This window comes from Rhinoderma darwinii, unplaced genomic scaffold, assembly GCF_050947455.1.
Source record: "Rhinoderma darwinii isolate aRhiDar2 unplaced genomic scaffold, aRhiDar2.hap1 Scaffold_4512, whole genome shotgun sequence".
NCBI classification, from domain to species: domain Eukaryota; kingdom Metazoa; phylum Chordata; class Amphibia; order Anura; family Rhinodermatidae; genus Rhinoderma; species Rhinoderma darwinii.
Window position 1 is genome coordinate 9,689 of NW_027463944.1, and position 14,737 is coordinate 24,425.

Below are 14,737 nucleotides of genomic sequence, written 5' to 3' on the forward strand. Positions count from 1 at the left end.
ACACTGCACAGTACCACTTCTCCTGTCCTGTATACTGGGTGTAATTCTCAGTATCTATATTATTCTGTATATATGGACACTGCACAGCACCACTTCTCCTGTCCTGTATACTGGGTGTAATTCTCAGTATCTGTATTACTCTGTATATATAGACACTGCACAGTACCACTCCTCCTGTCCTGTATACTGGGTGTAATTCTCAGTATCTGTATTATTCTGTATATATATATACACTGCACAGTACTACTTCTCCTGTCCTGTATACTGGGTGTAATTCTCAGTATCTGTATTATTCTGTATATACACTGCACAGTACCACTTCTCCTGTCCTGTATACTGGGTGTAATTCTCAGTATCTGTATTATTCTGTATATATGGACACTGCACAGTACCACTTCTCCTGTCCTGTATACTGGGTGTAATTCTCAGTATCTGTATTATTCTGTATATATAGACACTGCACAGTACCACTTCTTCTGTCCTGTATACTGGGTGCAATTCTCAGTATCTGTATTATTCTGTATATATATATATACACACTGCACAGTACCACTTCTCCTGTCCTGTATACTGGGTGTAATTCTCAGTATCTGTATTATTCTGTATATATAGACACTGCACAGTACCACTTCTCCTGTCCTGTATACTGGGTGTAATTCTCAGTATCTCTATTATTCTGTGTATATATAGACACTGCACAGTACCACTTCTCCTGTCCTGTATACTGGGTGTAATTCTCAGTAAATATGTATGTTGGTCAGTCCGGATGCTCGGCTGTGATTCTGAGTTAAGACCCTGTTCACATGTTATTTCACGTACACGCCGGGAATAATTAGTGGTTCGTGCCGTTCATCTTTCCGTGTTCTCGCTGCATTTTTCATATAGGTCTTTCCGTTTTTTTCCTCTTCCTTGGAGTGAATTCTCTCTGGGTGGAGAGAGAGGAGGAAGTGAAGGAGCGATGGGAGGAGAGAGACAGATGACGAGGGGGGATGGGACACGTCTTTGTATAGCAGAACGAGGCTTCATCAGACAGACGTCCGGACAGATACCCAACATCTGCGTGACATGCACACTGAGCGCTGGATGCCCCTGTGACAGCGAGACGAAACCACGACAGCAGCTCCCGGTGCCACCGACATCTGACTCGCAACATCTGGCATCGACCCCGGCATCACCACACCACCTAAGACGGGCAGGATGGGCGATTCGGATGGAACGAAGACCGCTTGGCTGTGCCTGAGCTGCGTCCTGGTCATGGGCATCCAGGTGAGGGGGCAGCGGTGGCAGATCGGAGGTGCAATGCTGATCGCCGGGGTTTGGGTGGAGTTGCTACATTTTCACGCCAGGAGGCTGGTGGTGCATGGCAGGCGAAAGGTAAACGGTGGCACCACCGCCAATAGAGAGAGCAGTGATACAATGTAACATCCGACCACTGCCGTTAACCCTTTCTTGGCAGGATCCATAGGTGGCAGGCCGGGGGTGGCGCACAGGGCACAGTCAGGGGCACAGAATGGCAGTCGACGCTATAACATAGGAAGCATTTAAAGAACTCGCTGGCATCTTTTACCCAACACGACCAGTTATGCGTCATTGGTGCCTTTTAAAGCGCCCAATCCATCAGATTTCACGAATTAAAACGGATCGTCGTGCTGTAAAATGTCAACTACACGCGGTGCGTTTATTTTTTTGTGAGAAACAGCGAGCGCCTTTCACAGGTAAACATCGCGCCAAAGTGGAGGAATGAAAACCAAGCGAATCGTTCATACAGTCATTATCGGACAAATCCAGCGCGCAAATAAATGGTAACCATCGTTATAACCGACCAACGTGACGCGATAAAAAAAATGCGTACGGTTTTTAAGGGAAAACGTTATTTCCGTTTTAAGGTCAAATGTCAAAAATAATGGTGCGGGATATGAGTGGGGGTTGGGGACAGGGCACGGTTGGAGATCATGGCGGGGCACGGCGGGGCATTGCTGCTGAGGATGAAAGGGTTAAATGATATGACAGCAGAGCCTGGGTACAGCAGGACGCGGGCGCGCGTCTGGACGGTCAGGAGGCGCAGTGGCCGGGGCGCTGGACTGAAGTAGCAGGTGGTGCCAGATGCCAGAATGGAGATTAATGGAATTACTAATTGGGAGATGGGTCTGTAATGGAAGAGCAGATAATGTCCGGAGCGGGCGGCGGCGGCGGCGGTGGGGGCCATGTTCTCCCTCCGGTTAAGTAATGAGAGGCTGCGAGCCGCTGGCATCGCCATAGAGGAAGCAAAATGAATGCTGCAACTTTACCCAGGATCCAGACGCCGTTTTAAAAAATTTCACCCGTGCGCCAATTTATTGATAAACTCGCCCCCGTGATTCTGCGCCAGTAAATGGTTAATCAAACATGTCTGTATCTGTATAGATAGAGGCAAATAAAGCAAGACTGGGCCCAAGAGCTGGCAATCTATCCTTTTTCTAAGGGATACTGCAGTTTGTAGTCTTTGCGTCGCCTGAGCAGTTGATTTCAGGCTATTGTCTCTGTTATCAGCCATTTAAGGCTCATTGTCCAGGAAAGGAAAATCTCTGCCCCTATAATTTCCTCTTTATGCCTCATATCCAACTATAGCACAGCCGGATACGGTCTATTGCTCCCTGTTATCAGCCATTTCCGGTGGGGGGGGACGACTGTAGGACATGTGAATATGAGTGATTGTTCTCTGTTATCAGACATGTCCGGCTGGGGAGGAGCTTTCTGTAGTCAGCGGCAGTTCCTTGAGGGAAAAACCTCAAGGATGAGAAACCCAGAAGCGAAATAAAACCATTCAGTATTATATACCTGCGTATGATGGTAGCTATATGTCAGTATTATGTGGGAGCTATATGGCAGTATTATGTGGGAGCTATATGGCAGTATTATGTGGGGGCTATATGGTAGTATTATGTGGGAGCTATATGGTAGTATTATGTGGGAGCTATATGGCAGTATTATGTGGGAGCTATATGGCAGTATTATGTGGGCGCTATATGTCAGTATTATGTGGGAGCTATATGGCAGTATTATGTGGGAGCTATATGGCAGTATTATGCGGGCGCTATATGGCAGTATTATGTGGGAGCTATATGGCAGTATTATGTGGGAGCTATATGTCAGTATTATGTGGGAGCTATATGGCAGTATTATGTAGGCACTGTATGGCAGTATTATGTGGGAGCTATATGGCAGTATTATGTGGGCGCTATATGGCAGTATTATGTGGGAGCTATATGGCAGTATTATGTGGGCGCTATATGGCAGTATTATGTGGGAGCTATATGGCAGTATTATGTGGGCGCTATATGGCAGTATTATGTGGGGGCTATATGGTAGTATTATGTGGGGGCTATATGGCAGTATTATGTGGGAACTATATGGTAGTATGATGGGAGCTATATGGCAGTATTATGTGGGAGCTATATGGCAGTATTATGTGGGAACTATATGGTAGTATGATGGTAGCTATATGTCAGTATTATGCGGGCGCTATATGTCAGTATTATGTGGGAGCTATATGGCAGTATTATGTGGGAGCTATATGGCAGTATTATGTGGGAGCTATATGGCAGTATTATGTGGGCGCTATATGGCAGTATTATGTGGGGGCTATATGTCAGTATTATGTGGGAGCTATATGGCAGTATTATGTGGGAGCTATATGGCAGTATTATGTGGGAGCTATATGTCAGTATTATGTGGGAGCTATATGTCAGTATTATATCGCTGCGTATGATGGGAGCTATATGGCAGTATTATGTGGGAGCTATATGGCAGTATTATGTGGGAGCTATATGGCAGTATTATGTGGGCGCTATATGGCAGTATTATGTGGGGGCTATATGTCAGTATTATGTGGGAGCTATATGGCAGTATTATGTGGGAGCTATATGGCAGTATTATGTGGGAGCTATATGGCAGTATTATGTGGGAGCTATATGGCAGTATTATGTGGGAGCTATATGGCAGTATTATGTGGGAGCTATATGGTAGTATTATGTGGGAGCTATATGGTAGTATTATGTGGGAGCTATATGGCAGTATTATGTGGGTGCTATATGGCAGTATTATGTGGGTGCTATATGTCAGTATTATGTGGGAGCTATATGGCAGTATTATGTGGGTCCTATATGGTAGTATTATGTGGGAGCTATATGGTAGTATTATGTGGGAGCTATATGGCAGTATTATGTGGGTGCTATATGGCAGTATTATGTGGGTGCTATATGTCAGTATTATGTGGGAGCTATATGGCAGTATTATGTGGGAGCTATATGGCAGTATTATGTGGGAGCTATATGGTAGTATTATGTGGGAGCTATATGGCAGTATTATGTAGGCACTGTATGGCAGTATTATGTGGGAGCTATATGGCAGTATTATGTGGGTGCTATATGTCAGTATTATGTGGGAGCTATATGGCAGTATTATGTGGGAGCTATATGGTAGTATTATGTGGGAGCTATATGGTAGTATTATGTGGGAGCTATATGGCAGTATTATGTAGGCACTGTATGGCAGTATTATGTGGGAGCTATATGGCAGTATTATGTGGGGGCTATATGGCAGTATTATGTGGGAGCTATATGGCAGTATTATGTAGGCACTGTATGGCAGTATTATGTGGGAGCTATATGGCAGTATTATGTGGGGGCTATATGGCAGTATTATGTGGGAGCTATATGGCAGTATTATGTGGGCGCTATATGGCAGTATTATGTGGGCGCTATATGGCAGTAATATGTGGGAACTATATGGTAGTATGATGGGAGCTATATGGTAGTATTATGTGGGCGCTATATGGCAGTATTATGTGGGCGCTATATGGCAGTATTATGTGGGTCCTATATGGCAGTATTATGTGGGTCCTATATGGTAGTATTATGTAGGCACTGTATGGCAGTATTATGTGGGAGCTATATGGCAGTATTATGTGGGCGCTATATGGCAGTATTTTGTGGGCGCTATATGGCAGTATTATGTGGGAGCTATATGGCAGTATGATGGGAGCTATATGGTAGTATTATGTGGGCGCTATATGGCAGTATTATGTGGGCGCTATATGGCAGTAATATGTGGGAACTATATGGTAGTATGATGGGAGCTATATGGTAGTATGATGGGAGCTATATGGTAGTATTATGTGGGGGCTATATGGTAGTATGATGGGAGCTATATGGTAGTATGATGGGAGCTATATGGTAGTATGATGGGAGCTATATGGTAGTATGATGGGAGCTATATGGTAGTATTATGTGGGAACTATATGGCAGTATTATGTGGGAGCTATATGGCAGTATTATGTGGGAGCTATATGGCAGTATTATGTGGGAGCTATATGGCAGTAATATGTGGGAACTATATGGTAGTATGATGGGAGCTATATGGTAGTATTATGTGGGGGCTATATGGCAGTATTATGTGGGGGCTATATGGCAGTATTATGTGGGAGCTATATGGCAGTATTATGTGGGGGCTATATGGCAGTATTATGTGGGGGCTATATGGCAGTATTATGTAAGGGCTATATGGCAGTATTATGTAAGGGCTATATGGCAGTATTATGTGGGAGCTATATGGTAGTATTATGTGGGGGCTATATGGCAGTATTATGTGGGGGCTATATGGCAGTATTATGTGGGAGCTATATGGCAGTATTATGTGGGAGCTATATGGCAGTATTATGTGGGAGCTATATGGCAGTATTATGTGGGCGCTATATGGCAGTAATATGTGGGAACTATATGGTAGTATGATGGGAGCTATATGGTAGTATGTGGGGACTATATGGCAGTATTATGTGGGAACTATATGGCAGTAATATGTGGGAACTATATGGTAGTATTATGTGGGGGCTATATGGCAGTATTATGTGGGCGCTATATGGTAGTATTATGTGGGGGCTATATGGTAGTATTATGTGGGGGCTATATGGCAGTATTATGTGGGAACTATATGGCAGTATTATGTGGGAGCTATATGGTAGTATTATGTGGGGGCTATATGGTAGTATTATGTGGGGGCTATATGGTAGTATTATGTGGGAACTATATGGCAGTATTATGTGGGAGCTATATGGCAGTATTATGTGGGAGCTATATGGCAGTATTATGTGGGCGCTATATGGCAGTATTATGTGGGCGCTATATGGCAGTATTATGTGGGCGCTATATGGCAGTATTATGTGGGCGCTATATGGCAGTATTATGTGGGCGCTATATGGCAGTATTATGTGGGCGCTATATGGCAGTAATATGTGGGAACTATATGGCAGTATGATGGGAGCTATATGGTAGTATGTGGGGGCTATATGGCAGTATTATGTGGGAACTATATGGTAGTATGATGGGAGCTATATGTCAGTATTATGTGGGAGCTATATGGTAGTATGATGGGAGCTATATGGTAGTATGATGGGAGCTATATGGCAGTATTATGTGGGAGCTATATGGCAGTATTATGTGGGAACTATATGGCAGTATTATGTGGGAGCTATATGGTAGTATTATGTGGGGGCTATATGGTAGTATTATGTGGGGGCTATATGGTAGTATTATGTGGGAACTATATGGCAGTATTATGTGGGAGCTATATGGCAGTATTATGTGGGCGCTATATGGCAGTAATATGTGGGAACTATATGTCAGTATTATGTGGGGGCTATATGGCAGTATTATGTGGGCGCTATATGGTGGTATTATGTGGGAGCTATATGGTGGTATTATGTGGGAGCTATATGGTGGTATTATGTGGGAGCTATAAGGCGGTATTATGTGGGAACTATATGGTAGTATTACGTGGGCGCTATATGGCAGTATTATGTGGGTGCTATATGGCAGTACTATGTGGGAGCTATATGTCAGTATTATGTGGGAGCTATATGGCAGTATTATGTGGATGCTATATGGCAGTATTATGTGGGCGCTATATGACAGTATTATGTGGGAGCTATATGGCAGTATTATGTGGGAGCTATATGGCAGTATTATGTGGGAGCTATATGTCAGTATTATGTGGGAGCTATATGGCAGTATTATGTGGGAGCTATATGGCAGTATTATGTGGGAGCTATATGTCAGTATTATGTGGGCGCTATGTCAGTATTATGTGGGTGCTATATGTCAGTATTATGTGGGCGCTATGTCAGTATTATGTGGGAGCTATATGTCAGTATTATGTGGGCACTATGGCAGTATTATGTGGGAGCTATATGGCAGTATTATGTGGGAACTATACTGCAGTATTATGTGGGAACTATATGGTAGTATTATGTGAGTGCTATATGGTAGTATTATGTGGGCGCTATATGGCAGTATTATGCGGGCACTATATGGCAGTATTATGTGGGAGCTATATGGCAGTATTATGCGGGCGCTATATGGCAGTATTATGTGGGTGCTATATGGCAGTATTATGTGGGAGCTATATGTGCGTACAACCACCAGAGACATTTACATCATATGTGTGACTGATATCAGCCGCTCCTCCTATAACACTCCAGCACTATTATATCCTCCAGACATTACATCATATGTGACTGATATCAGCTGCTCCTCTTATATCACTCCAGTACTATTATATCCCCCAGAGACATTACATCATATGTGTGACTGATATCAGCCGCTCCTCTTATAACACTCCAGTACTATTATATCCTCCAGAGACATTACATCATATGTGACTGATATCAGCCGCTCCTCTTATATCACTCCAGCACTATTATATCCTCCAGAGACATTACATCATATGTGACTGATATCAGCCGCTCCTCTTATATCACTCCAGTACTATGATATCCTCCAGACATTACATCATATGTGTCACTGATATCAGCTGCTCCTCTTATATCACTCCAGTACTATTATATCCTCCAGAGACATTACATCATATGTGTGACTGATATCAGCCGCTCCTCTTATATCACTCCAGCACTATTATATCCTCCAGAGACATTACATCATATGTGTGACTGATATCAGCCGCTCCTCTTATATCACTCCAGTACTATTATATCCTCCAGAGACATTACATCATATGTGACTGATATCAGCCGCTCCTCTTATAACACTCCAGTACTATTATATCCTCCAGAGACATTACATCATATGTGTGACTGATATCAGCCGCTCCTCTTATATAACTCCAGCACTATTATATCCTCCAGAGACATTACATCATATGTGTGACTGATATCAGCCGCTCCTCTTATATCACTCCAGCACTATTATATCCTCCAGAGACATTACATCATATGTGACTGATATCAGCCGCTCCTCTTATAACACTCCAGCACTATTATATCCTCCAGACATTACATCATATGTGTGACTGATATCAGCCGCTCCTCTTATATCACTCCAGTACTATTATATCCTCCAGAGACATTACATCATATGTGACTGATATCAGCCGCTCCTCTTATATCACTCCAGCACTATTATATCCTCCAGAGACATTACATCATATATGTGACTGATATCAGCCGCTCCTCTTATATCACTCCAGTACTATTATATCCTCCAGAGACATTACATCATATGTGTGACTGATATCAGCCGCTCCTCTTATATCACTCCAGCTCTATTATATCCTCCAGAGACATTACATCATATGTGACTGATATCAGCCGCTCCTCTTATATCACTCCAGTACTATTATATCCTCCAGACATTACATCATATGTGTGACTGATATCAGCCGCTCCTCTTATATCACTCCAGTACTATTATATCCTCCAGAGACATTACATCATATGTAACTGATATCAGCCGCTCCTCTTATATCACTCCAGTACTATTATACCCTCCAGAGACATTACATCATATGTGACTGGTATCAGCCGCTCCTCTTATATAACGCTCCAGTACTATTATATCCTCCAGAGACATTACATCATATGTGACTGATATCAGCCGCTCCTCTTATATCACTCCAGTACTATTATATCCTCCAGAGACATTACATCATATGTGTGACTGATATCAGCCGCTCCTCTTATAACACTCCAGCACTATTATATCCTCCAGAGACATTACATCATATGTGTGACTGATATCAGCCGCTCCTCTTATAACACTCCAGTACTATTATATCCTCCAGAGACATTACATCATATGTGTGACTGATATCAGCCGCTCCTCTTATATCACTCCAGCACTATTATATCCTCCAGAGACATTACATCATGTGTGACTGATATCAGCCGCTCCTCTTATATCACTCCAGTACTATTATATCCTCCAGAGACATTACATCATATGTGTGACTGATATCAGCCGCTCCTCTTATATCACTCCAGCACTATTATATCCTCCAGAGACATTACATCATGTGTGACTGATATCAGCCGCTCCTCTTATATCACTCCAGTACTATTATATCCTCCAGAGACATTACATCATATGTGTGACTGATATCAGCCGCTCCTCTTATATCACTCCAGCACTATTATATCCTCCAGAGACATTACATCATGTGTGACTGATATCAGCCGCTCCTCTTATATCACTCCAGTACTATTATATCCTCCAGAGACATTACATCATATGTGTGACTGATATCAGCCGCTCCTCTTATATCACTCCAGTACTATTATATTCTCCAGAGACATTACATCATATGTGACTGATATCAGCCGCTCCTCTTATATCACTCCAGTACTATTATATCCCCCAGACATTACATCATATGTGTGACTGATATCAGCCGCTCCTCTTATATCACTCCAGTACTATTATATCCTCCAGAGACATTACATCATATGTGTGACTGATATCAGCCGCTCCTCTTATAACACTCCAGCACTATTATATCCTCCAGAGATATTACATCATATGTGTGACTGATATCAGCCGCTCCTCTTATATCACTCCAGTACTATTATATCCCCCAGAGACATTACATCATATGTGTGACTGATATCAGCCGCTCCTCTTATATCACTCCAGTACTATTATATCCTCCAGAGACATTACATCATATGTGTGACTGATATCAGCCGCTCCTCTTATAACACTCCAGCACTATTATATCCTCCAGAGATATTACATCATATGTGTGACTGATATCAACCGCTCCTCTTATAACACTCCAGTACTATTATATCCTCCAGACATTACATCATATGTGTGACTGATATCAGCCGCTCCTCTTATATCACTCCAGCACTATTATATCCTCCAGAGACATTACATCATATGTGTGACTGATATCAGCCGCTCCTCTTATAACACTCCAGTACTATTATATCCTCCAGAGACATTACATCATATGTGTGACTGATATCAGCCGCTCCTCTTATATCACTCCAGTACTATTATATCCTCCAGACATTACATCATATGTTTGACTGATATCAGCCGCTCCTCTTATATCACTCCAGCACTATTCTATCCTCCAGACATTACATCATATGTGTGACTGATATCAGCCGCTCCTCTTATATCACTCCAGTACTATTATATCCTCCAGAGACATTACATCATATGTGTGACTGATATCAGCTGCTCCTCTTATATCACTCCAGTACTATTATATCCTCCAGAGACATTACATCATATGTGTGACTGATATCAGCCGCTCCTCTTATATCACTCCAGTACTATTATATCCTCCAGAGACATTACATCATATGTGACTGATATCAGCCTCTCCTCTTATATCACTCCAGTACTATTATATCCTCCAGAGACATTACATCATATGTGACTGATATCAGCCTCTCCTCTTATATCACTCCAGTACTATTATATCCTCCAGAGACATTACATCATATGTGTGACTGATATCAGCTGCTCCTCTTATATCACTCCAGTACTATTATATCCTCCAGAGACATTACATCATATGTGTGACTGATATCAGCCGCTCCTCTTATATCACTCCAGTACTATTATATCCTCCAGAGACATTACATCATATGTGACTGATATCAGCCTCTCCTCTTATATCACTCCAGTACTATTATATCCTCCAGAGACATTACATCATATGTGACTGATATCAGCCTCTCCTCTTATATCACTCCAGTACTATTATATCCTCCAGAGACATTACATCATATGTGACTGATATCAGCCGCTCCTCTTATAACACTCCAGTACTATTATATCCTCCAGACATTACATCATATGTGACTGATATCAGCCGCTCCTCTTATATCACTCCAGTACTATTATATCCTCCAGAGACATTACATCATATGTGACTGATATCAGCCGCTCCTCTTATAACACTCCAGCACTATTATATCCTCCAGAGACATTACATCATATGTGTGACTGATATCAGCCGCTCCTCTTATAACACTCCAGTACTATTATATCCTCCAGAGACATTACATCATATGTGACTGATATCAGCCGCTCCTCTTATATCACTCCAGTACTATTATATCCTCCAGACATTACATCATATGTGTGACTGATATCAGCCGCTCCTCATATAACACTCCAGCACTATTATATCCTCCAGAGACATTACATCATATATGTGACTGATATCAGCCGCTCCTCTTATAACGCTCCAGTACTATTATATCCTCCAGAGACATTACATCTATATATGTGACTGATATCAGCCGCTCCTCTTATAACGCTCCAGTACTATTATATCCTCCAGAGACATTACATCTATATATGTGACTGATATCAGCCGCTCCTCTTATAACACTCCAGTGCTATTATATCCTCCAGAGACATTACATCATATGTGTGACTGATATCAGCCGCTCCTCTTATATCACTCCAGTACTATTATATCCTCCAGAGACATTACATCATACGTGTGACTGATATCAGCCGCTCCTCTTATATCACTCCAGTACTATTATATCCTCCAGAGACATTACATCATATGTGACTGATATCAGCCGCTCCTCTTATATCACTCCAGCACTATTATATCCTCCAGAGACATTACATCATATATGTGACTGATATCAGCCGCTCCTCTTATAACGCTCCAGTACTATTATATCCTCCAGAGACATTACATCTATATATGTGACTGATATCAGCCGCTCCTCTTATAACGCTCCAGTACTATTATATCCTCCAGAGACATTACATCTATATATGTGACTGATATCAGCCGCTCCTCTTATAACGCTCCAGTACTATTATATCCTCCAGAGACATTACATCATATGTGACTGATATCAGCCGCTCCTCTTATATCACTCCAGTACTATTATATCCTCCAGAGACATTACATCATATGTGACTGATATCAGCCGCTCCTCTTATAACGCTCCAGTACTATTATATCCTCCAGAGACATTACATCTATATATGTGACTGATATCAGCCGCTCCTCTTATAACACTCCAGTGCTATTATATCCTCCAGAGACATTACATCATATGTGTGACTGATATCAGCCGCTCCTCTTATATCACTCCAGCACTATTATATCCTCCAGAGACATTACATCATACGTGTGACTGATATCAGCCGCTCCTCTTATAACACTCCAGTGCTATTGGGCACAACTGTAGAGATGTTGACCAGCAGCAGGTGGCTGTGGTTGGAGGAGGCAGTGGACTGATCACAGTCTCCCCCTGGTACTGCCCCCCCCCCCCTGCACACAATAGAGACGGACCCTTAAAAACTAAGTAACAAGGTCGCTGTGTATTGTTAGGGGTCACGTGAGATGGAGTCAGCGCTGTCCACAATGCCGCGGCTGGAGCAAAACACAGAGATTATTACAGACTTCAGGACTAATTGTTCTTCTGTAGATAAACAAATGATATAAACAGATCAGATGACGTCCACCCGCGGAGAAAGCGCAAACCCTGCAAAATATACCAATAATCCCCCGACATGAAGAGATCGACTGACAACATAAGTTCTGCAGACGTCTCTCCTGTCAGGTTATTACCAATGCTCTTCAGCTGGTTCTTAGTTATATCCCTATCCGGGAAATCTGGGTGACAACCAATATGGGTGCTATTATAGATCCCATAGGGGATGTCACCCATCTATCAGGGAGAAAGGCTGTGGAGGAGATAAATGTCTGATATCATATAATCAAAATGTACAATCTGTTTCTATGTGTTGTTTTTTTAAAACCTTCCTCTGGAGCAATAGGGGCAAAACAAAGTTCTATAATTTACATAAAAAACCCAGGTTATACCAGCATGCTCCATATCACTATATACAAGAAGATGTATAACTTATACCAGCTGTACATATATAATTATATACAGAAGATACCCAGGTTATACCAGCATGTACCATATCACTATATACAAGAAGATGTATAACTTATACCAGCTGTACATATATAATTATATACAGAAGATGCCCAGGTTATACCAGCATGCTCCATATCACTATATACAAGAAGATGTATAACTTATACCAGCTGTACATATATAATTATATACAGAAGATACCCAGGTTACACCAGCATGCTCCATATCACTATATACAAGAAGATGTATAACTTATACCAGCTGTACATATATAATTATATACAGAAGATACCCAGGTTATACCAGCATGTCCCATATCACTATATACAGGAAGATGTATAACTTATACCAGCTGTACATATATAATTATATAGAGAAGATACCCAGGTTATACTAGCATGTACCATATCACTATATACAGGAAGATGTATAACTTATACCAGCTGTACATATATAATTATATACAGAAGATACCCAGGTTATACCAGCATGCTCCATATCACTATATACAAGAAGATGTAAAACTTATACCAGCCGTACATATATAATTATATACAGGAGATACCCAGGTTATACCAGCATGCTCCATATCACTATATACAAGAAGATGTATAACTTATACCAGCTGTACATATATAATTATATACAGAAGATACCCAGGTTATACCAGCATGCTCCATATCACTATATACAAGAATATGTATAACTTATACCAGCTGTACATATATAATTATACACAGAAGATACCCAGGTTATAACAGCATGCTCCATATCACTATATACAGGAAGATATATAACTTATACCAGCTGTACATATATAATTATATACAGAAGATACCCAGGTTATACCAGCATGATCCATATCACTATATACAAGAAGATGTATAACTTATACCAGCCGTACATATATAATTATATACAGGAGATACCCAGGTTATACCAGCATGCTCCATATCACTATATACAAGAAGATGTATAACTTATACCAGCCGTACATATATAATTATATACAGGAGATACCCAGGTTATACAAGCATGCTCCATATCACTATATACAAGAAGATGTATAACTTATACCAGCTGTACATATAATTATATACAGAAGATACCCAGGTTATACCAGCATGGTCCATATCACTATATACAAGAAGATGTTGAACTTATACCAGCTGTACATATATAATTATATACAGAAGATACCCAGGTTATACCAGCATGCTCCATATCACTATATACAGGAAGATGTATAACTTATACCAGCAGTACATATATAATTATATACAGAATATACCCAGGTTATACCAGCATGCTCCATATCACTATATACAAGAAGATGTATAACTTATACCAGCTGTACATATATAATTATATACAGAAGATGCCCAGGTTATACCAGCATGCTCCATATCACTATATACAGGAAGATGTATAACTTATACCAGCTGTACATATATAATTATATACAGAAGATGCCCAGGTTATACCAGCATGCTCCATATCACTATGTACAAGAAGATGTATAACTTATAC

The 14,737-nt window shown here is 41.3% G+C and overlaps 1 protein-coding gene across 2 annotated transcripts in view; it reads left to right on the top strand.

Moving 5' to 3' along the window:
- The first annotated feature begins 974 nt into the window (after positions 1 to 974).
- The window catches only part of LOC142716471 (amyloid beta precursor like protein 1-like), a 57,215-nt gene continuing 43,452 nt past the window's right edge, over positions 975 to 14,737 (top strand). For both annotated transcript variants that reach the window (XM_075848703.1, XM_075848704.1), the window contains exon 1: positions 975 to 1,266. In XM_075848703.1, coding sequence (XP_075704818.1) covers positions 1,198 to 1,266 — 69 coding nt within the window. In that variant the 5' untranslated portion in view covers positions 975 to 1,197. The remainder of the gene's footprint in view (positions 1,267 to 14,737) is intronic.